The sequence below is a fragment of the Mustela lutreola genome, chromosome 18 (assembly GCF_030435805.1).
Source record: "Mustela lutreola isolate mMusLut2 chromosome 18, mMusLut2.pri, whole genome shotgun sequence".
Taxonomy (NCBI): Eukaryota; Metazoa; Chordata; class Mammalia; order Carnivora; family Mustelidae; genus Mustela; species Mustela lutreola.
Window position 1 is genome coordinate 20,485,243 of NC_081307.1, and position 25,305 is coordinate 20,510,547.

General features: G+C 40.0%; 1 protein-coding gene across 5 annotated transcripts in view; it reads left to right on the plus strand.

Annotated features, from left to right (window-relative positions):
• MSR1 (macrophage scavenger receptor 1) overlaps positions 1–25,305 on the plus strand; it is a 109,710-nt gene that overhangs the window by 63,434 nt on the left and 20,971 nt on the right. For 4 of the 5 annotated variants that reach the window (XM_059155909.1, XM_059155911.1, XM_059155912.1 and 1 more), the window contains 3 exons: positions 1,071–1,151; positions 6,697–6,786; positions 14,710–14,763. In XM_059155909.1, the coding sequence (XP_059011892.1) occupies positions 1,071–1,151; positions 6,697–6,786; positions 14,710–14,763 (225 nt within the window). Of the gene's footprint in view, positions 1–1,070; positions 1,152–6,696; positions 6,787–14,709; positions 14,764–16,890; positions 18,338–25,305 lie in introns of those variants that run through there. The other variant, XM_059155913.1, reaches the window with a different exon arrangement.

Genomic DNA, 25,305 nt, shown 5'->3' on the forward strand with positions numbered 1-25,305 from the left:
CTAATAGCTTACTGTTGCCTGGAAGCCTTAACTGTAATAGTTGGTTACCATGGTTAAGAATACAGTATGTAGGACATTTAACATACAAAATATTCTTAAATAAAGCTATAAAAAAGAAATATTATTAAGAAAATCATAAACAAGAGAAAATATATTTGCAGTACTGTATTGTATTTATCAGGAAAAAAAAATCTGAATATGAGAGGAGCCACCATCCAAACCCATGTTGTTCATTTTTTTTTTTTTTGGAAAAGTGTTCTTTCACTCATTTTCACCTTCCCTACCTTTCCCCAAGTCTCTGCCTCTTACTCCGAATTCTCTTTCTTTCTTTCTTTCTTTCTTTCTTTCTTTTTTTTAAGATTTTATTTATTTATTTGACAGACAGAGATCACAAGTAGGCAGAGAGGCAGGCAGCGGGGTGGGGGAAGCAGGCTCCCTGCTGAGCAGAGATCCCGATGTGGGGCTCCATCCCAGGACTCTGAAAATGAGTCTCTCAGGATCATGACCTGAGCTGAAGACAGAGGCTTTAACCCACTGAGCCACCCAGGTGCCCCTTAGAATTCTCTTTCATCTCATTCTCTTCCTCGTTCAAATTACTTACGGTTCCTAGTCTCTCAAAGGCATCTCAACCATTGCTGCTCCCATGGATCTGCGTGTCTCTCAGAGATATGAGTTAGTCATTTCCAACAACATGGTTTTTGGTTGTCAACTATGTGTACATCACACATGGTATATGCATCCTCACACATGTTCCACACAGCGTCTACGTCCATACAGTGGAATCTGCCCAGTATGTACCCAGTACTAAGGTAAGTTTATGGTATCATTGATTCCAGGTCTTTTCTCTGCTCCTGGGTTCCAAAAACCTAAAAAAGTGCTGGGCACACGTAAGTATACTAGCTAGCTACGTTGTATATTTCTGGTGACCTTCCAGTCAAGAGGGTCAGTCTTACTCATTCTATGCTACAGCACAACAAACAGAAGACTTAAAGAACGGTCTTGAAACATGACATATGCATTTTACCATTGTTTTAAAACTGTGATCGGAAATTGTCATTTATCTTTTAAAGGTCCTCCTGGACCCCCCGGTGAAAAAGGAGACAGAGGTCCCGCTGGAGAAAGTGGTCCACGAGGCATTCCAGGTCCAGTAGGTATGGAAATAATAACTATCATATCCTCCGGGACCCGGTAATATACATGTACATACGCATGTAGGGGAATCCCTATCTGATTTGTCTCCTGTGGAGTACATGTGTGTTTGTGTATGTGCATGTGCAAAGGGAATAGTACATGTTTTCCAGTGGCCTAAGCATTATCATGTACCGAATGTAACTGACTTTTGCTTTTTGAAGAAAGTTAAATGCTTTAGCCAAAGCCACCACATGGGGTTTTTTCATATATCTGGGGAGTGCTGTCTGTGTTACTGATTGTGCACAGTATATGGCAGCCCTAGCTTTAGGTCACATGAGAAGGAGAATATGAAGATCATTTTCACAGTGAATATATATGCATAACACACACACAGATGCACACATATGTGTGTGTGCGCGTGTGTTGAAGGAAATTGGATTGCATTCCTTACATAGACCTTAACTGGACTCTCCCTGCTTAAACCCACAAAATCTAAATATAAATATTGACTGAATACAGATGACTTTTACCTTTGCTGTCAGCTACTCTCTGTATCTTACTTAGAGCAAAATTGTCTTAAATTATTCTCCTCAGTTGATGTTGTAATCTTGAAAGCAATTATTTTGAGAGAAGATAATAGAAGACAGAAAAGGAGAAAGAGCATGAACTTTCCCTGCTCTCCCCAAAATAGAGGAGACAATAGCAACAACATGATTGTCATGTTATTCTTGGCTAGAAATCAGATACCCACATGCACTTTAAAGGTGGGGAGTACACGGCGTGCCTTAAGTGTAACTAGAATGGTTCGTGCTGCCAGAACTATGTCTAACTGTCATGTACTTCATCCTATTAGTCTGTCTTTTGGTTATATAAAATGTTCTTCTTTCTGGTCAATACATCGACCAGCCCAGCTTATATACAAAAATAGTATTTAAAAATGAAAGACTCAAATTTGACACCTCTCTGACCTTGACAACATTATGCTTAAAAACCCAGTACATAGTTCACATTTAAAAAGATTTTAAAATTATTTGACATAATATCTATATATCTATTTATGTGATTATAGATGACATATATAATCGTGTGTGTATGCATATATATGTATATCAGGTGGGTTATTGGTATGCCATTGAAAATATTGCCAGGTAAGAATCTTTATTCAAAAAAGTCTTTCTACTTGCCTAGCACTCAGGAGATCCTCGCAACAGTGCACTCGTTTCATAGCAGGGGAAGTAACCAGCATTCCATCAGCTGTCAGAGCTAATACTGTCAGAGGTCTGTCGACTCCTCCATTACCGACCGCAGTTGTCAGAGCTTTCTAACTCAACCACGGAAGTTCAGTCTAGGCGCCAATTTGCTGCACAAAGTTTCATCTTGGGAGCAGCTTTTGCAACTGCTTCTGAACTATGGATGTGTAAAACAGAAAGAGGGATTTAAAAGTTCCAGTGTTTGTTAATACCCTAAAGACATCCCATTGCAAAGCTGCTTGTATCCCTTTTAGTGAGGGGTTAGTCTGTGGCCGTTGGTGCTGCTCGTTGGCACAAATCGGTGTTATGCGGTTTCTCATATAAGTGTTAGATTTCGTTTTGGGGAATAAATGGACTCTTAGATGACAAAGTTGCCATTTGGAGTCGGGCACTGCAGCAGAAGTAGCCAGGTTACCAGGCATCTCTCCTCGTGGAGTCTTCCCTGCTTAATTGCTGCATTCTGTTTTGTTCTCTGCCAGATTGCCTAATTGCCCAGTAGAAGTACTGGAATCAGGAAGTAAAGAGTATACGATGGGCAGCCATATTTCTACTTCCTGATTACAGAAAGTTCATTCAAATCCCACCTGTCCTTCTAGCTGAGCTCATTAAACTCAGTTTGACCAACTCAGAGTCCCCTAGATTCACAACCATGTTATGTAAACCTGAGAAACTTTTAAAGTTTTTAAAGTTCGAGTGATCCTAAATGATTAATGCATTAAACATACTATAGCAGTTACTCAGGTACTGGGCTAGACATTCTGTTAAAATTTGCTTTATCTCAAAAATAACATAATCAGGGCGTCTGGGTGGCTCAGTGGGTTAAAGCCTCTGCCTTTGGCTTGGGTCATGATCCCAGAGTCCTGGGATGGAGCTCCACATCAGGCTCTCTGCTTAACAGAGAGCCTGCTTCCTCCTCTCTCTCTGCCTGCCTCTCTGCCTACTTGTGATCTCTGTATGTCAAATAAATAAATAAAATCTTTTAAAAACATAAAATAAAATAAAAAATAACATAATCGAGGGGTGCCTGGGTGGCTCAGTGGGTTAAAGCCTCTGCCTTTGTGCCCAAGAATCCAACAATGTCCACAAACTATGTACATATCATTAAATAAAATTAAATTTAGCAGCCTTGACAAAAAGCTGGTGAAAGTAATGATTGTATCATGAAGAAGAAGGAGAAGGGGAATAATTAGAGGGGGAGGAAATCACTCGCCGTACGGCAGGCACTTTTCAAATGTTTCACACTTATTAACTCTCTTCACCGTCACATCAGACTTACGATTAGGGATAAAAAATGCACCCCTTTTTTTTTTTAAGATTTTATTTATTTACTTGACAAAGATCACAAGAAGGCAGAGAGGCAGAGAGAGAGGGAAGCAGGCTCCCTGCTGAGCAGAGAGCCCGATGTGGGGCTTGATCCCAGATCCCTGAGATCATGACCTGAGCTGAAGGCAGAGGCTTAACACACTGAGCCACCCAAGTGCCCCAACAATGCACCTTTTTTTAGAGAAGCACAGGGAAGTTAAATGACTTGCCCAAGATAATCAGTAGCTGTAAGTGGCAGAGCAAGTCTTTGAACCCAGAAGGCATGACTTCAGAGTGCCTGCCCTTCCCCAGTCTGCTGGACCACAGAAAGAAGCCTGAATAGAGAAGCCTACAAACCCAGGATACGGGACTGATTTCCAGACCAGCTTTCCATAAATGGTTTACTCTCTCCAGTCTTCTATTTCTGCCTCTACAAAATGACAGATGATGTGTCAGGTTCCTGGAAACACTAACCTTCCATGACTGGGATTCTGTGTACTCAGGTTGCCTCTGGGTTAGCAGCAGGTGTCAGACCCTTTCCCCTTGCCATAGGTTATTGTAGAACATTAGCTAATTGTTCACTGGAAAGGTTCAGAGAATCGGGTCTCTGGGAATAAAGTTCAGTCATGGTACTTAACATTTAGGGGTCATATTTTCCAACATGACTAAACTGGTCAAACACCTCCGTAGGCCATACAGAGCCTGTGTAAACATCTCCCATAACAGATGTCTAGAGAGCAAGTGATTTCTGTGAAAGTGTCACATGTACCTCATTTACAGACTCATTTGTTTGCCCACTGACGATGTGACATAATTCCTAGTTGAGCAGCTGTATCCCGAGTATCCCTGTGATGTACTCAGGAGCCATCTTTGGCGGGGGGTGGGGGGTGTAGTGGTGGTGGTTCTTCCTGATCTCCCTCTCTTAAGCAAGGCATCCTCTATTGCATTTCTCTCTTTTTTTCTAAAATTATCATCTCCAAAATTACCGTCTGTCTTTATTTGTTCACTTTCTTGCTGCGTGTCTCCACACTGGAAGATCTGTTCAGATAAGGACATTTGTCATTCTAGGAACGAACAGGGACTGGCATAGGTGTGCTCAGTGCATTTTTATTAAATTAGTGGAACAAATGGTAAAAATGGATGTCACCATGAGTGACACTCTATAAAGAGTGGGGACTGTTCTAAGATTAAAAAAAAATAAGAGAGGGGCACCTGGGTGGCTCAGTGGGTTAAAGCCTCTGCGTTCGGCTCAGGTCATGATCCCAGGGTCCTGGGATCAAGCCCCGCATCGGGCTCTCTGCTTAGCAGAGCCTGCTTCTTCCTCTCTCTCTGCCACCTCTGCACCTACTTATGATCTCTGTAGAGATCACAATAAATAAAATCTTTAAAAAAAATAAGAATGTAAAGATGATGTTTTTATATGTAAATTTGAATGACAGATCTTGATAACTTCGAGTATAGAGGTCTGACTGTCTTGCTTGGATAATGAAGAAAGATAGAAGTATTACAATCAGTCAGCCTGTCTCGAGAAGTGATGTTGGTTCTTTCTTAGGTTGTATGCTATGAAGTCCAGCTAATAGATATAACAAGGGGGAGTGTGTGTGTATGTGTGTGTGTGTGTTTATGTGTGTTCAGTGTATGAATCTATCTATGGATGATATACAGATACATTGTTATACATATGTAGATATATACATTTGTATTTTAATATATATATGGTTCAGGAATATATATATATATATACATATAAAGTAATATGCATTGAAAAATTCAATTGAGATAGCCTAATATTACTAATATTTCTAAACATAATTTATCATTTTATTGCTTTGGATATCTGCTTAATATCTGTTGGAATCAAAGTTTAGACTGGGTTGAATAATATTTCTTAACAATTTAAAATATACCTAACATTTCTTAGAGAATAGTTAGCACAATTTTAGCTGTCTATATGAATATACCTCAAGAAAATATATTTTCTTTTTTTTCCCAATTAATATGTATAAGCCCTGCCTCCTGGAACTTATAAACTAATGACAATATATTAAAAGATTGATATTAGAAAAAGATGTATAATTTTTAAATTTTTCATAAAGTGCCTCCCAAGGAATTAACTGAAAATTGAATTAATGGGGTCTCTGTGAACTGACAATAACATCTAAAATGAGATTTTTTTTATAATAGTTTATTTCAAATTGCTGGGATTCAGGATGAAATATTTTATTCTAGGGAAAATAACACTTTTATATGCAGTTTTCATGGTCACCACAGTAATTGGGGGAGGGGGAGAAAGGCTGCTTTTGTTTTAGCACATAAAACCTGGGTTTGTATATTTATATAATATATACCCATAAATGAATCTTTATATACTATATGTACATACACACGTATATATATATATATATATATGTATATATATATAATATACATTATTGTTTGTGATTCTAGGAGAATATGTAAAATCGCATGCATAGAAGAAAGATTAATATATTCCAGAATTTGGACCCAAATTTTATTTTTTTTTGTGTGTATATATATGTACATACATACACACACATATACATATATATTTCCTGTATTTCTCATTGCTTGAGTTTTGCTTTCTTGGGAATAAATTTTAAGATTTCAGTTTCTGCCTTGTACATTTCGAAGTTACCATTTCAGCTACAGAGAAATCCTGGCATTTGAGGATTCCCAATTGGACTGCATCAGCCTTCCAGTCAAAACTCCCAAGATTTAAAAAAAAAAAAAAAAACAAAAACCTTTTCTCAAACTTATTTGTAAGAGCAGTATATTGTTTATTGAATATCTACTTTGTACTAAGTGTACTAACGTTTCTAACAACTGCTTGTGTTATTTATCAATATCATACATGAAATTTTGGGAGGGAATACTATCCCTTCATTTGGAGACTTGCCTATTGCATATTCAAAACTAAATTGTTTCATTATACTCACAAATTTATATGAAAAATGAATTATCACTGCTGTGTTTTTCTTCATTAACCATGTAGGTCCTCCAGGTCTTAAAGGTGATCGGGGAGCAATTGGCTTTTCTGGACCTCGAGGATTCCCAGGGCCACCAGGGAAGACCGGAAGGGCAGGTATTGCAATAATATATATTTTCTCTGTATACCAAAAGCAGTGACCATCCCAGTAGGAACAGTAGATTCACATGAAGTTTATTTTGTGGTATGAAACATTTTGAAACTAATTTTTCTCTACCTGAGGAAAGTTTCTATGCCCTAAAGGAAAATAGTCTTTAAGAAAGAAAGAAAAAAAAAAGACTACAGAGGATTTATAAACTCTACCCAGCCATAAATCACATGAAGAATGGTGTCTATCTTAGAACAAAGAGAATGGAAAGCCTAGCAAAGAAAAACAAGCAACGTATAAATACCCTTTTAACCCAAACTGGCCAAACCCTGGAAAGTTATAGTTAGCAATCTACAGATAGGTCAGAAATCCTATTCTGTGCAAGATAAACTAACTGCTATTACGTATTAGTTCTTAATAAACTACATTGTTCAAGCTCTTTAAAATTTATATGTGATGACATTTTTTCTACTCCTTAGGAAAAGGAAGTAGCCTACACTTGAACTGTAAAATTTGCATAGAAATTTTAGAAACAGACAAGCTTACTGTTTCCTAATTTCAAAGTAAATGATGACTTAGAGAACAGGATCCTTATCATTGAGGTGTTTTTTAAAAATAGTTTTTGTTTTTTAGACTAGTTTTAGGTTTAGAGAAAAATTGCACAGAAAACACAGAGTTCTCATAAACCCACATCCAGTTTCCCTGTTAACGTCATTAACATGTTGTATTTGTAAGAATTGATGAACCAGTATTGATACATTATAAGTAATTTAAGTCCCCAGTGTAGAATTCACATTTGGTTTTATACATTCTGTGGGTTTTAACAGCTGTGTAACAACATGTAGCCACCAGTGGAGTACTATACAGAGAACTTTCACTTCCCTAAAGATCCCCTGTAGTCTACCTACTCATCACCACCACACTCCTTTTCAACTTGACACAACCACTAATGTTTTGACACTCTCCGTAGTTTTGCCTTTTCCAGAATGTCATGCAGTTGAAATCCTACTGAATGTAATGGTTTCAGATTGGCTTATTCCATTGAGCAGTATGCATTTAGGCTTCTCCATATCTTTTGGTGGCCTGATAGCTCATTTATTTATAATGGTCCATATACTGTAATGTATGGATATACCACAGTTTGTTTATCCACTCACCTATTTGAAGGACCTCTTGGTACTTCCAGGTTTGGGCAATCATGAATAAAGCTGGCGACATGAGTTGACCTATAAGTTTCATTGCTGGGTCTCATGGTAAACCTGTGTTTAATTTTGTAAGAAGCCACCAGAGTGTCTTCCCAAGTGCATGTGCCATTTTGCATTCCCCCTAGCAGTGAATAAAAGTTCGTATTGTCACACATCCATCAGTGTTTTGGATTTTAGCAATTTCAATAGGTGTGTTGAGGTATTTTTGATAGTATCTGTGTTTATGGACTCTGTCAATGGCATTTGGGCTTGGAGAAAAATCAGCTAGCCACAAATAAGCAACCTACCATCAGACCCAATTACCTGAACTGAATGGTAAATTTATATACCAACTATCTCTAAAACTGACTGGCTTTAATCAGGCCTTTTTTTTTGCAAAATGGGAAGAAGCGTTCATTTGTTAATTTGTTTGAAATTATCTACATCCTTCACGAATTGCTGAATTTCCTAAATGGGCAATTTGTGTGCAATAGATAAATATATTTAAAAACCCTGAATTGGACAAAATTGCAAAGCTACTTATAGTTTCCAAGATAATTCAAAATAATTCCATGAAGTGAGAAAACATATTTTATCTGTATTCTAAGTTTAAAGCTAAAATGGTATATCTGTCTGCTATCTCTCTCATATAGGTAGCCACTTATTATCTCTTGCAAAATCATGGTAAGATTTTGTTCGGAACTCTTTCTGGTACAGTCTATTTGTAACTTTCTATTTACATTAAATCTTAAGGGGTATCTTCATAAATGAATATCATGAGGCACTCTGAGTAAGTCAGAGTTACTATCTGTCTTTCTGAAAAGTCTACCTAAGAAGTGGAAACATGGCAAAAAAATTAAGAATGTTAAGAAGGCCTCACTCCTTCTCACAACCATCTGTCTGTTAAATATAACCTTCCTATGTGGTCACTGACAACATTAAGAATAACCCACAGAAGGGCACCTGGGTGGCTCAGTGGGTTAAGCCTCTGCCTTAAGCTCAGGTCATGGTCTCAGGGTTGTGGGATTGAGTCCTGCATCGTGCTCTCTGCTCAGCAGGGAGCCTGCTTCCTCCTCTCTCTCTCTTTGCCTGTCTCTCTGACTACTTGTGATCTCTCTCTGTCAAATAAAAAATAAAAAACTAAAAAAAAAAAAAAAAAAAAAAGAATAACCCACAGAAGAGACTAAATAGCACTATCTAGCGGATTTGATAAGAAGTAACTTCCCTTTGTTTGAACGTCTATGTTTTCTCATACATTGTGCTTGGAGCGGAGGATACAAGATGAGCCAGATCCCCATCCCAGAGTTTTCTCCCAGAAATTTCTCACAGTGACCCCTCTTCTCAAGTTTAATCAACAAGATCATTCAGTAACACTTCTGTGTACTCTCTGACCTTAGGTGGTTCATTTGGGAAGAGTCAAGGTTTGTCACAGTGGTTTGACTTTGAATTTCACATCGGCACATCGTTTTTCCATGTCTGTTATTTAACCTCCTAGGACACATAGGAATAGCAGAGTATGTTTGGTACTTGAAAGAAATAGCATAGTATATCCTACCTCCCCACCCTCTGTGTGCTTTAGTTTATTTTTTTGTTTTAAGATTTTACTTATTTATTTATTTGACAGACAGAGATCACAAGTAGGCAGAGAGGCCAGCAGAGAGGGGAAAGCAGGCTCCCTGCTGAGCAGAGAGCCCAATGTGGGGCTTGATCCCAGGACCCTGGGATCATGACCTGAGCCAAAGGCAGAGGCTTTAACCCATTGAGCCACCCAGGCGCCCCCTGTGCCTCAGTTTTCTTATCTAAAAAACTAGGACTATTAAGAGGACCCATATTTTAGAATTTCTGCAAAATTTAAATAAATAGATGTCTTAAAGAGCTTCAGATAGTTCTGTCACAAAGCAAGTTCTGTATACATGTTGGTAGCTACTGCCTACACAAGCAGGACTTTTTTTCTACTATCAGACTCCTACAGTTCAACACTTGCCCTCCAATCAAAGTGTTGGAGAGAGCATTTATTGATTCATTCACCAAGCCAACACAATTTTATGAGAGTTCACTGGGTGCCCTGCATGAATATAGCACAGCCTTTAAGGAGCAGAAAAATGCAGAAGCAGTTAGCTGTAGTGCAGCGTGGTAAGCAATAAACATTCATGAATTAGGACAAAACACTCTGGGAGCAGAAAGTAGAGGCACAGCAAGGTCGTGTGTTACAGAGGAAGTCCTGTTAGTGCTGTCCTAGAAGACACACAATAAGCAGTGCACCTGAAACTGCTGTAAGTCACTAGACTTCAGTTTAAAAAAAAAAAAAAAAGGTACAATTAAAAAAAAAAAAAAGGTACAATTTCTTTAGTCCTCAAACGTGACCAGGCATTAGAATTACCTGTAGGAGGCCCATCTGGGTAGCTTAGCAAGTTAAGTATCTGCCTTCAGCTCAGGTCATGACCCCAGTATCCTGGGATCTAGCCCCACATTATGGGGGTGGAGAGGGTCCCTGCTCAGCGGGGAGCCTGCTTCTCCTTCTCCCTCTGCTTCTGCCCCTCCCTGCTGCATGTGCACTCTCTCTCTCTCTCTCTCTCTAGCTCTGTACTCTCTTTCTCAAGTAAGTGAATAAAATCTTTAAAAAAGGGGGGAAAAAAAAAAGAATCACCTGTAGGGCCTGTTAAAACAGTGCACTATGCTCTACCTCCAGAGTTTCTGATTCAGTAGTTTGGGGACTAGGGCTCCCTTGAAATTGTTCAGTCCTCACAAGTTTCCAGGTGATAGTGATGATGCTGTTCCAGGGAACACACTTTAAGAACCGTATCTTCAGGTAAAGAAAAGGAGTGGAGAAAGAGAACACTGCAAAAATGAATGAATGAATGAATGAATGAGTGCCAGGGCAAAGGCAGGAATTCGTTTGACAGAAGATATTCTTAAGACATCACTGCCTTATTTAAAAACTCAAATTTGGGGGCACCTGGGTGGCTCAGTCCATTAAGCATCTGCCTTTGGCTTAGGTCATGATCCCAGAGTCCTGGAATCAAGCCCCTCATTAGGCTTCCTGCCTTGCTTCTCCCTCTGCTGCTGCCCCTGCTTGTGCTCTCTAGGTCTCTCTCTGTCAAATGAATGAATAAAATCTTTAAAAATAAATAAATAAAATTTTAAAAATAACTCAAATTTGGTAGAAATGCGAGCAACAGTGTCTGGTACCACTTCAGTTATACTGTACATTAAAACAATGAATAATAGAGTCTCTCCTCCAAAAGAGTCCAAAGAAGGTAGTAAAATTAGAAATAAAATCCAATAATTGTCATAGTCTAACTAATGACCCAGCCTGGACCATCTGAATAATACTGAAAGCATTGGCAGATTTCAAAGGAAAAAATTAGAGAAAGAGCACCCTATTATCTTTTCTGCTCTCCTTCTCCCCACTCTGCGCCCGCCCTTCTACATATAATGCACACTTACTGTGTACACAAGGTGTAATGCTAGCACCAGGAAATGAGAGGGAAATAAGACACAGTGGTTAACTTTCCTTAACCGAAGGGGACGACTTTCTGGTGTCTTGATCTATAGGGTAGAGCAGTGACAATCTGACCTACCTACTTCAAAAAGTTTAGGAGTTTCTAAAACTATAGACCAAAAAATGATTCATTTATTTATCTAACAAATAATTATTGAATATTTTCTCTGTGTCCTTCATGGAAATATTCATAGATCAGTGAATATATGGGTTTGGAGTTCAGAAGAGAGCCCAGAGATAGAAAGACAAAGTTGTAGCTATGATTATATGAATGTTTACTGGCATCATTGGTTTTAATACTATTTCATGAGTAGATAGAAGAGAAGCAGCCAAGGATGAAGCCTTAAGTAGTGAAGGTACAGGCTGAGCAGTAAAAATAAAGTGGTAGATTGTGAACAGAAGTAGCCAGAGTGAGGAAGGACATCTGGGGAAAGAGTGATGAAAAAGTCAAAGGCGAGGAGGAAGTTTTAAAAGATCATCACGTGTGTCACCTGGGTGCTCAGTTCGTTCGTTAAACATCTCCCTTCAGCTCAGGTCATGATGCCAGGATCCTGGGTTCAAGTCCCACATCTGGATCCCACCTCAGAGGGAGACTGCTTCTCCCTCTGCCTGCTGCTCCCTCTGCTTGTGCTGTCTCTTTCTGTTAAATAAACAAAATCTTAAAAAAATTAAAATAAAAGGTGGTCAGGTAAGGTGAACTCTACAGAAAGCTCTTTGCATTGTTGCTATGAGGACCGTGCCTTATTGAGAGAGGTTTCAGTGGGTGAGTGGAAACCAGATGGGGAATACTCAGAGCTGAACTGCAGATGAGGGTCAGGCAAGGACATGGAGCCAAGTCTTAAGTAATTAGACTCTCAGAGAAGAAAGAAGTCTGGTTTTTGTTTGGTGTGTTCGCTCATTTGATTTTTTTTTTTTCCTGTGAAAAGAGATTTGAATACTATTTACATACTGATGATAAGATAAATGTATGGTTGAAGAGCTAGAGGAAAGAGGGTAAGGTTAGTGAGAAGGTTGAAGGTAGAAACTTCAGGAAATAGGAAACAGTTGTAAGCTTTCAGTTTTTGTTTAATATCTTAGACTCTTTCCTCTTGGGAATCTGAAACTTAGGTACTATATCTCATAAAAGTATATCATCAAAAAAATAGGAAAAGTTTTGAGTACTTTTGTCAATTTATGACTTTTTTGCCAATTTCGCATTACCTGCAATGACTGAATCACAATTAAAAAGTGAATACAATGATGTACAGTGTAATCATATATGCAAAACGATCAGAGGCTTTCTCTCCATCATACTCTGATAAGGAATGGTTGGCATTTCATGAAATCTTCACAATAAAATTTTAATTGGAAAAAACTTACGATTTTTAAGTGCTCAATCTCAGTTCTCATGTTACTTATCAGCCTAATTTTATATTTTTAATTTGGTAATTGGGAATCAAAAAAATCTTTAAATAGTAAATAAGAATAAATGTTCCCAAAGACAGAGTAAACTGAATTAGTAAACTGAATTAGAGAAAGAAACAAAAGCAAAATCCAAATAAAGATTAAAACTTTATAGTAAAATTAAAAGTAATTGTACCATATAAAGTGAACAGAGATGACAAAGTCCTCTCTCATTCACCGAGACTAAAACCACAGAGAGACCATTCTAACTAAGCTTTGGGAGATGTAAAACTGTACGAGCTACCATCCCTTCTAGTCATCTCTTCACGGGCAAGATGCTTTATAAATATTGTTGCTAATTTAAGAGAACTCTCCAATCGAGGGTGTTGTTTTCTCATTTGATGGAAAAATAAGCTTTTAATTCAGAAAGGTTTGAAAACTTGTTTTGAGCCACATACTTAGTAAGTAGCAGAGCAAAATAATTTAAATAGAGATTTCTAAAATTGCTGTCATCATGCCTTTACAAAGCCATGGGTTTCAAACTATGTCCTCTTAACTCTTGGATGAAAAGGCAGAGGGTCTTAATTTGGTAGGGGGAAATCAAAAACATTAACACAGATTCTGGCTTACGAGGTACTTGGATCAGCCCCACGTGTATACCAAGAAGGTGATTACTTGCAAGGTAAATATTTGAGGAATGTTAGAAGAATCAATACACAAGAACAGCCCCAGGAGATGACATCTTTACCATTAAAATCTCTTGTTGGTACTAAAACATGATCTTCTGGGTGTACCTTTGAAAGTGGAGCTGTGGATAAATCATCACCAAGAGCAAAAATCAAGGTCTTCACAGTGTTTCCAGTACCTATGTGAAGTCCTGACCCTCATATAAAAGGATAGCATTTGGGGGCACCTGTGTGGCTCAGTTGGTTAAGCATCTGCTTTCGGCTCAGGGTCTGGGATTCAGCCCCGCATGGCTCCCCCTGCTCAGAGGGGAGCCTGCTTTTCCCTCTCCCTCTGCCTGCTGCTCTCGCTGCTTGTGCTCTCCATTTCTCTGTCAAATAAATAAAGTCTTTAGAAAAATAAATAAAGGAGAGCATTTGTACCACAGCCTTCTGTAAACAGATGGTGTTATCAAAGCCAAAGAATGTAGCCTATAGGCTTAGGTGCCCTTGAGACCTTCCAAGCTTCCCCCAGGATGAGGTCATCAAGATCTTAGCATTCCAGAAATTCATTCACAGCCCATCTTTGGGATTCTCCCCTCTAAAGAAACGGAAAACCAGATAAAGTATAATGGGAAATAGGGAACCAGGGTTTCAGATGAGATGCAGGAAATGAAGCTTCCTGGAGGAGGAGAAGAACAAAGTCAAAGGAAGAAGAAAAACAAGATGAATAAGCCCAAACAGTGCCTACCTCAGTTTTGTCTGCTTTAGGAAAATGGGATATCTAATGCCCTCACAAAAAGTTTGAGCTAATGGATGTAAGGGACCTACCCAGAATAGCGACAGGTTTCTCATAGGTCTTTAAATTGATAGCCGTTACATCTGAAACTAAGGATACACTATCTGTAAAATTCACTGTTAAAGTGAATTTAAATAAGTTAAAAAAGTTTTTTCAATAGTGAAAATAAGGTGATAGCCATTATTATCAACATCAATATTATTACACTTGAATATTTATAGGTTGTGTGTGGTAAGTTGATTCTAGGTTAGCTTGTGATTGATGCTCTGTCTACATTTAAAGCAATTCATTTTTGTCTCCATTTACAGAAATTAATTTTTTGAATAATTAAATTGTCCTAATTACAAAAAACAAAACAAAACAAAACCGAATCGTTGCTTTTTTGTTTGTTTGTTTTCAAGGATATCCTGGACCAAAAGGCCAGAAGGGGGACAAAGGAAGTGGAAGCATACCAAGTAAGTTTACGGGTCCTTGTTTTTATGTGAGCCTTGTCATCAACAAGCTTGCCATCATAGTGGTCTGGGCTCAAGGCAAATGTGGGGAACTTCAGCATCGACCCAGAGAGTTTCTGTGGAAGTGAGCCACAGTCTTCTCCAAAAAAGCATGCTAATTGGAGTAAAACAAATAGATTAAATTATACAACTCTGAGTCTCATGACCCATTTGTATTTTGTTTTCATGATGAGCACAGTTTTCTAAAAATTCCACATAGAAAATTGTTCAATTTTCAAGCTACTTTAAGTCTGCTGAAGGAAAATCAAGTTTATGAATAGAAACAATTATATCCTCCTTACCTACTGACTGAGGAACTGAAAGGCTCCAGCTAGGAATTTGGACGATCTGAAGAACCCCGGCCAACCAATTCTCTGATGCCTGGGGTTTTTGTGTTTTGCTTTGTTGTACTAAAAACTTGAAAAGTTGTGTTCTATATCCTAGACCTTCAAAATTGCAACAGAATAGATTTGACACAGGGAACTCTGTTGATTGGATGCTGACCTCATAAACTGGCCCTTAACAACAAAATATTAGATGAGATGACTTCACTATGTTCCCAGTAGGAGCTGTGTATGATGTGTGTGTGTGTGTGTGTGTGTGTGTGTCTGTGGGGATAGCAGCCACTACACACACACACACCCCACGATGATAATCTCTACCCAAACAGGGTCTGCTTTAGATAGGTTATAGCTAATCCTTTAATGTACCAAAACTCTAGCATTTTTTAGTTGTAGTTATTATTTTAAAAATAGAGTACCAATTTCTCTCCCTTAGAACAGAAGGAATTATTTTTACCTGTGCTGTGTGTGGATAGGGCCCTTAGACAATTTAGGATCACCACCATGAATCCCAGCCATTCAGGTATATAATGTAACTACCTGATGCTTTTCACAATTGTTGCATTGTTGATGTCGCTTCCCCCTGAATTGACAACATTGAATATTGTGTGTCTCCTCACAGGGCTTTAGCGTCATTCCGTGATTATTAGTGTTGTTACTATTATAGTAAGATAATGGAAACATTAGTAGACCTTTCATCCTGTGTGTCCATTTCTTCTTTAATATGATCACTTTTGTCTAGTGTAATACTTTCTGCGCTACCTAGATTCCTTTCTCCTTGTCACTCTAGTTATTTTCACTTGAGCTCCTTGTGTAACTCTTCCCTAGCTTCCTGTTTATCTGTCTTTATCTCTGCCTTTATCTTTATCTTTAGAGCGGTTTTTATCTTTTTCTCTTTTTGCTGAGACTTTCCTGAGCTACTTAACCTTGACTCTGGGTAAGTTTGGCAGGTAAAGAACTTCTCTGTTTTTGCAGTCTTGAAAACCAAACACCCACCCAGTCTTCTGGTACCTGAGGTTATCAAATGCTTTGAACACTTTTTTTTTTTTTTTTTTGATCTGTTCAGAATTGGTTTCAGTTATAGCTCTTTTCATGGTTCTTTTGAACTTTATGCTCACACTTTGTGAAAGCAACAATATATTTCTGTGTATAAATGTGTTTATGGCCTCCAGATTTCCCTCCGTGCACCGCCCCCATAGAGTAGATATAACTCCATTATGTTTCAAAGAGAAAGAATCATAGGTACCAGCATCTATACAGTATGTTCTGCTTTTACCTCACTGAGGTTAACGTGTCAGTCACTTGCCCATGTCGGGACATGTGGCTCTAGCTCTTCTCCCTCAGTGACTCTGCAGTACTCCATCATATCGCTATCCCGTAATACATCATTCTGTTCCCTAGTCATGAACACTTGATTTTAGTTGGCCGTGGTTTGGGTTTAATAAGCAGTGCTCCATTCAGCACGCTCATACATGACCTTGTGGAACCATTTTATAATAGAAAATTTGCTCGGAGTAGAACAAATCAATAGTTCAAAGGCGATGTGCATTTCACAAGTTGATGGTTTCTTGTGAATGGCTCCAGAAAGGCTGTACCAATGCATTGTGCATGAAAGTGCCTGATTTTCCCCATCTTCAGTTAGTTCTCATAAATTATTTATATGGAGTTATTTTAATATACATTTATTTTTCAGGCATGATTTAAATATAAAAAGAATAATCACTGATTTCCTCTTTTACATCTGTGTCAGGACCGGTACAACTCCCTGATCGTATGTGGGCAGGGCCCTTTTAAGATCAGGTGGGTTGGGCAAGACACCCTCTGCTACCATCTCATTAAAAGACCCTTCACCTCCGGACAAGTCATCAGCTCAACCGAATCCAAGATCCCTTTGTGGCTCCTCCAAATGACTCTGGTTCCTGTGTGGTGTGCAACTTCCACATGGCTTTCTCTGGTCCTTTGTGCTCTTGGGGTCTCTGTTCCCATGTTCCTGCCTCTCCCCACTACAGCACGCCACCATCACCACCATCTCATAGCGCCCTTAGCTGGGATGCCTCGCATGTACTGACTGGCGGGCTGCTCAAGCTAGTTCTCCGAGCCAGGCCAGAAGCCCTCTGCCATTCACTCACTTCATGTCTTTCTGAACCCAATTTAACCCACTGGGTTCTAGGAGGCATGGCTACTGACTCTATGTGGGTTTTTGACATTCAAAAACAGTACTCTCAGTAAGTGATAGGGATACAGAAAAGAAAAAGCATTTGTTAATTCACTCATTCATTCATTTATGTTCATCGCATACTTCCTGGAGCTGGACATAGGAGCTAATAAGATGACCGTAGCTTCTCACCTTACAGAGCTAATTGTCCCTGGAAGCCCTAGACATGTAAACGGGCAATTCTACAATACAGCAGAACTATTTGAGGGGAGGAATAGGGCTCTACAGGTGTTCAGAGGAGATCGAGATTATTAATTCCTTAAAATATCAAAAAGTAAATTGATTCTGATTAGCTTAGTTTACTCTCTTGTCTTCTTCTTCTACAAATTACGCTTTTTTTTTTCGAGTTTATAGTGAAGTAAAGTGGAGCTTAGACAGTTTATTGAACACATTTAGACCAAAAAAAACCCAAAAAACAAAAAACCAAAAAAAAACAGAATTTGTTTCCTTAAATGACCTGGCTATCTCAAGCAAGAATATTTTGGTCATGAAAAAATAATGCTGAAATGTTTTGTTCTAAAAAGCCTCTTGTACGACTACACTTTAAATATTGATTATAGATCCTGAAGATGAAGAAATATTTCAGTAGACCTGGAGATACTTTGTGTGGGTGAAGAAAGGGATAAAAATGAGAAAGGGGAAAGGGTAAGAAAAGACAGCCCCCCCCCCCCCGCCAAAAAGGAACAGGGAAGATACAGTGTAGTGTGATATGTGTGTAGGTCTCTGTATTAATTAATTCACAGATCACATTTTCACACCTCTCATTTCTCTCAAGGTTTACAAACAGTCCCGAGCTTCACAGTCTTGAGTTACTAGTGAATTCTAAGTCGTGTGTCTGTGTGTCTCTCAGCCCTTCCGTCCCCTCTCCTGTAAAATGGCCATCGTAACACCTACCTCACAGGGTTGTTGTGAGGATCACAGAAGGTATTGTGTGGGCAGAGATGCTCTGTAAAACCATTTATAAAGTGCTTTAAACACATAAGGTATGCTTCACAATGGTCTCTCTGAACTGGAACCGCTCTTCCCTGCTGGCATCGTGCAGACATGTAAAATCTGTAATCAGAGCAGGAGGGAAAGCAGAATGAAAATGCGAGAAGCCAAATAAATGTCACGGACAAAAAGGAGAGATGCTAGAGAATAAGATAAGATTTTACCTTAGATAGAACAACGCCAGTGTGACCAGATCGCAAATCAGTGAGTTTGTCGGAGCCGCGCCGGGGAACGTTAAGTTATAAATAAAGAAGTGACTCAACCGAGTGCATGCCAGAGGCCAGAAGCTGTCACCGGAGGTCAGAACAAAATGTCAGCCTCATAAAACAGAGGAGTCCAGGCTCTGAAGAATGAAGCAGGAGCCCAAGACTGTGCTGAGAAAACTCTAACAAAGGTTGAAATGAATTAGTTTCAGGGGTACTCTGGGTCTGTATCTCCAAGACAACAGAGTCTCCAAGAAAAAAAATAAATTAATTTAAAAAAAAAATGGAAGTAGAAGAATCAGCCAGTCTTCGGATGGTCATTATTAGAAAACCAGCAATGTTGACTGGCCTGTGAATGCAAACATGTGGCGATGAGTTGGATCTCTTTGCCCATGGTTTAGTCAGGTGTGACTTCTCACCCTGTTCTGCATTGGGGGAACAGCTAAAACCCAGGGAGCCTTTTCTCTTGCCAGCAGGACTTCGTTGACATTGGCCATGGCCCTGATCGCAGAGATCATGAGAGGCAATTCCGGGGGTTTCGGTTCACAAGGTGTCTGATACCCCAGACCACAGAAGACAGGAGAAGGGCTTCTCTTCTCTCTCTAGACAAAAACAGATGCTGAATGCCCAGTTCAAATGCACAAGTGAGTAATGTGCAGTGGAGAGAAGTGGGCCCCAAGCTCACATGCTTGTCACAAGGGTTCATCTGTTGTTACCCAACTTGGAAGGGAAGGTGTTTTAGTCAAGCAGAAACAATTCCTGCTGTGCAGTTCAACACTGTGTGTGGGGCTCTGTCCCGCACACACCAATTCGCAATGTGTCGTTGGTTAGTATGTCTTCCTGTGCTGTGTTCATGCCGATAATGAGGATGTGAATTTAAAGTGTCTTATTTTGAAACTCATACAGTGATATGAAGTATCAGTTTGTCTTCCAATTGATTTCTACTGAGGACTCAGCACAATCTTAAGTGATTTCTGGTCTTCCTCAAAGCATTCAATTGGCCAAAGTCATACCTTCTCCTCCAAACACTAAATAATTACAAGAGTCAATGCTTAGAGAACACTGGCCGTGCACCCGGGGCTTTTGACGTATTCTCTCATTTAAACCTCAGAAAAGACTTCGAGGTAGGTATTATGATTATTCGTATTTTATAGGTTGGAAACTGAAGCCTTGTTGATAAATGGAAGAACAGAAATTCAAAGCTAGATGCGTGCATTTCCAAAGGTCCTGTTTGTAACACGGGTTCCATTCAACACCCCCCACGCTAGTTTTATGTCTTTTTATATGTAAATGCCACAAATACATAGCATGAAGCGTGTGCAAAAAGAAGGAAGAGAAAGAGTTTTTTTTAAAAGATTTTGTTTGAGAGAGAGCACAAGCAGGGGGAGCAGCAGGCAGAGGGAGAAGCAGGTTCCCGGCTGAGCAAGGAGTCCCATGCAGGACTGGATCCCAGGAGCCTGGGATCATGACCTCCGCCAAAGGCAGACCCTTAACCAACTGAGCCACCCAGGTGACCCAAGAAAGAGATTTATAATAAGCAATTTGGTTTTCTAGAATGGGCCTATAATTTCAAGACACTAAGGAGAAGAAGTGTGACTTCTCGGATTTCAAATTCCCAAAAAAGGGTTCTCAGTGCGTATTTGTTGCTGTTTCCACCTTCACGTGCTACGTCAGGTCTTGTGTCCAGTCTCTGCCCCCGATCTATTATTCAGAAACATAGTCTCCCTGGAATACCCGCAGAACAGGACTATCAGTAGTACAAGTCATTTACACGTGACACCAGGGGCAGGAGCTACCCCTTCACATTCGTTCTGGTTTTCAGAGCCTGGTTCAGTTTTAACCATTGGGAATGAGGTTTGGCTGCTTTGATGTTCCTCTTCTGTTACTGCATCTTGTTTTAACTCCTCACCCTGTGCTTCTCGGCAGCCCACGTCAGGACCAAGCGGAGTACCCTAGAGTATCCCAGAGCCCTTGGCTGCCGGTCACTTAGCTAAGTGCTGCCGGATTTGGACAGTGCGCGCTGTTTAAAGCTTTATGTGAGCGCGTGTATTGTTGCTGGAACACAGCATGTTCCATCAGCGCAATAGATGGGAATAACTCATACGTCTCATAAACTGAAATAGAGCTTTAAATGAGGAATGGATCCCGCAGTCAGCATTTTGCCCTGATGAATCCCTATCCCAGCTGACTCACACAGCCCGACTCCTACCGGAACCAATCAGAAAGAAAGAAAAAAAAAATCAGTACAGCTCCAGCCCGGTCTTTTGCTCCAGCAGAATTTGAAATTCATCCCATTATAGGCTGGAATGCAGGTGAAATAGACCCAGTATGGCCCTTCCCACCATCCACAACCTCAGAGGGTAAAATGGCTTTCCTGTTGCTCTTCAGAGAACTGGGTCCTGGCTTCCCACTCTGCGGCCAAGGTAGTGTTAACCAACACAAGTACTGTCCCAGTAGGGGTTCACAGCCAATACTACCCCCTGCCCCACCCTTACCCTTGCTTCTTTGGAAATGCATTGTCCTGCAGTGGGCATCTCAACACCAAAGTCACTAGAACCAGTTACTCGCACATGAAGTGTCCAAGAACTATCTCCCTTTGTGGCATACCCTACAGACTTGCCCCTTCCCTGGGGCTCTCCAGTTACTTCCTTTCCCAACTTCCCCTGAATTACTCACGTCTCTTTGATCCCCTCACTGCCAAGAGGAACACCTGACTCCCAGCAGCCTTTCAGATGCTCTTAAGGGAACTGGTTAAAGGAATCCTAACGCTGATTCTTTACCAAAATGGAAAACACCCCTCGACCTAATGAAGTTTTGTGTGATTCTGATTTCTCATTTCCCAGAAATAGTCAAAGATAAATTTTTTTACCTGAACACCAGTGTTCAGTTTCTGTACACAATATGTTTACCAAACTCTGCATGGCTTATGGGCATAATTCATTTGTTCCCTATAAAATGATTGTCTGGGGACACCTGGGTGGCTCAGTTGGTTAAGCAGCTGCCTTCGGCTCAGGTCATGATCCCAGCATCCTGGGATCGAGTCCCACATCAGGCTCCTTGCTCAGCAGGGAGCCTGCTTCTCCCTCTGCCTCTGCCTGCCAATCTATCTGCCTGTGCTCGCTCTCTCCCCTTCTCTCTCTGATAAATAAATAAAATCTTAAAAATAAAAATAAAAATAAAATGATTGTCTGTTCTATTCCAAAACATCTTCCACACCAAACTGTCCTGTTACAGGTTCTCCTGTTATAATCTCTTACCTCTTCTATAACCTATACCTAGAAACACTTTCTATACCAAAAAAAGTATTATATTAATCACAAAAGGTAGCCAAATGAATAATTATTACTATATTGAGACATCTAGTAGGTCCTCAATAAACACTTTTGTAGTTTTTTAAATAAGAATTAGAACTTGTAGGGTGCCTAGGTGGCTCAGTTGGTTAAGCCCCTGCCTTCTGCTCAGGTCATGATCCCAGGGTCCTGGGATAGAACCCCACATCGGGCTCTCTTCTCAGCAGAGAGTCTGCTTCTCCCCCTGCTAATGTGCGTTCTCTCTCTCTCTCTCTCTCTCTCTGTCAAATAAAATCTTAAAAATAAGAATTAGAACTTCTAAGCCATTGAAGTAGGCATTGCAGTGACAAAGTGAATATTTTTGTTAAAGGAAGTTTTCTGGGTTTTGTTTTTGTTTTTTTGTTTTTTACCATGTTCAGATCATGACATTACAGGGATGGAAGCTTGTTTGTCATTTATGAATTAAAGAAAAAGCTGTACTTTCAAATTTATACCCATCGAGGTACTCTATTTCTTGTTTCATTTGCAACTAGTCAAAAATACAAAACAGAGGGGGAAAAAAAAAAAGACACGAGTGTTCGCCTGCTAGGGGCTGCCAGACCAAAGTCTGGGTGACATAAACAACACAAATCTGTCTATTCCCTCAGAGTTCTGAATATTGAAATCCAAGATCCAGGTGCCCTCGGGACACTAGCCCTGTTGGATTAGGGCCCCACCCAGATGGCCTCAGGGAACCTTAACATACTTCCTTAGAGGCGCTATCTCTAGATACAGTCGCCCTGGGTGTTAGGACTTCCACAGATGCATTTTGGGGGATATAATTCAGCCTGTTACAGGAAGGATCCAGAACCACTATGCCTCCCTGTCTGTGGGGAGTACCCTGTCGGAATCTTCGCTCCGCAGGCCTGGAACTTTCAGAATGAGGAAGATCTGCTTCAGGCATCTCTGCCTCTCTTTCTGCCAACCAGTTCTCCAGGCCTAAATTGTATCATAAATAAATTTGAGACATTGTGCTGTTTTTGTAGTTATGAAAGCAATTTGACTTTTGTTTGTTTCTTGTCAGTATTTTGTTTTCACATTTCAGGGATGTTCTTTTACATTATGGAATCCATAAAATTATAAAAATTGTGAGGCTAATGCTGTTTAAGTAGACACTAACCAATGGTGATTAGATTAATGAGAAATCGAATGACCTGGGAAGCTACTTCTAATGTTTGTTTGTTTATTTATTTATTTATTTATTTATTTATATTGTTGAGCTTTTATTTATTTGTTTATTTGACAGAGAGAGATCAAAAGTAGGCAGAGCAGCAGACAGAGGGAGAGGAGGAAGCAGGCTCCTTGCTGAGCAGAGAGCCCAATGCGGGGCTCAGTCTCAGAACCCGAGATCATGACCTGAGCTGAAGACAGAGGCTTAACCTACTGAGCCACCCAGGTGCCCCTATTTATTTATATTTAAAGATTCCTTTTATTTATTTGACAGAGCACAAGCTGGGGTAGTAGGAGAGGGAAAAGCAGGCTCCCCCCTGAGCAGGGAGCCCATCACTGAGCTCTATCCCAGGACCCTGGGATCATGACCTGACCCAAAGGCAGACACTCAACTGACTGAGTCACCCAGGTGCCCCACTTCAATATTTATTGTCAAATAATTACCATCTGTGTATCTGTAAGAATTTTTTAAGTAGAAAGAAATGAAAATCTGCTTAGTCAAGACATAGAATCTATTGATTCATGTAATTAAGAATTCCAAGAGATGGTTTTCCTTCAGGCATGATGGGATCTAGGAGTTCAAACTAAGTCATTTAGACTCAGTATCTCTCTCCCTTTCTCTCTCTTTCCCTCTGTGTATATGTGTGTGTGTGTGTATATACACACACACATATATATACATATATATAAATTCCTAGTTGATTAGGCTTTTGCTCTAGTGTGTAATCTTCACATCTAGCCACATCTAAGAAAGAATGCCACCTTCTTTCCTTCAGAATAACTCTTGTTGCCTCTGTTTGGATACTGAATTTTCCCTTGAAACTGCCAAAGTGTTCAGAGAGTGGGGCACACTCACTACCCAACCAAGTAGGGCCAATAGCAAGTGATGGCTTGGACAAGATCCCCCTTCAGAATCTCAGAGTATAGGGAAAAAGGCCCTGAAAACGTGGACCAACCTAACTTTGCTATTACATACTGTTCAATAGCACTCTTGTTAAGTGCTGAGTGCCTATCGGACACCAACGTATTAGGTCAATTCCTCCATAATGCGAGAGGTTTAGAACTGTCTTCAGTAACCACACCGTGTTCTTGTATCATTCCCCCAGTACTTCTCAGGCTCTGGTGAGCATCAGAACGACCTCTGAGGCTTCTATCATATACGATGGCTGGACCCAATGTACACAGATGCTTATTCGGGGCCTTGGGTTTGGACCGGTATGTTGTGATTTCCAAAAACTCTCCTTGGAATTCCGAAGCACAAGTTGTTGAAAATTTCTTCTTTAATACTGGGTAGATACTTTAGGGCTACCATCACCCTTTCCCAGTCACTAGGCCAGAAATCTGAATTTTTAAGAAATAGTAACACTAATAACACTAATGTCTGCAGTGCAAAGAGTGACCCTTCTGGGCCCGGTGCTCTGCAGGGCACTTTGTGTGGTGTCCTTCACTTCAACCTCACAAGAAACCGATCGTTCTGCTGTTTTTCCCCCTGAGGATTTAGAACATGAAGTAATCTGTGCAAAATCACACAGCTAGTGTTTATGGGGAGGAATCTGAATCTTGGTTTATCACATTTTTAAACTCTATCACATTATATTGCATCTTTTTTTAAAAAGATTTATATTTGAGAGGACAAGAGTGAGAGAGAGAGAGGGAGCACAAAATGGGGGAAGGTCAGGCGGAGAAGCAGACTCCCCACTGAGCAGGGAGCCTGATGTGGGACTAGAACCTGGGACTCCCAAGATCATGACCTGAGCTGAAGGTAGTTGCCCAACCAGCTGAGCCACCCAGGCGCCCTGTAACTTGACTTTCTTCCTCAGACCTCTTCAAAGTACACTCATGGACCAAAACAGTTCACACAAAAGTTCTAAAGTGATTACAAAAGATGTCATAACATATGAAGAAATAGAAATCATCTAAGGTCATAAAGGAAGTTTGTAGCACAACTGAGACTAGGGCCCTGGTCTCCTGGAATCCTGTTTCCTATACAGACCACGCCCCTTCTCTGGGGAATAAGCACTGGGACCCTCTCTTTTGAAATAAAGCATTTCGTACCTCAACCTGAGAACCCACACTTTACAGTAGGTTTTTTTTTTCTGCTTTTCTTTCTGTTATTATCCAAATAAAATTTGCTATCCTATAATTTTTTCTTCTACTTTGATGACACTAAAACAGCCAAAATTTAAGCTAAGCAAATGGAAGTAATGTTTCCTGAAGGAGAGCAAAGCCACCCATTTTTGGGGTTTTTGAGGCATCAA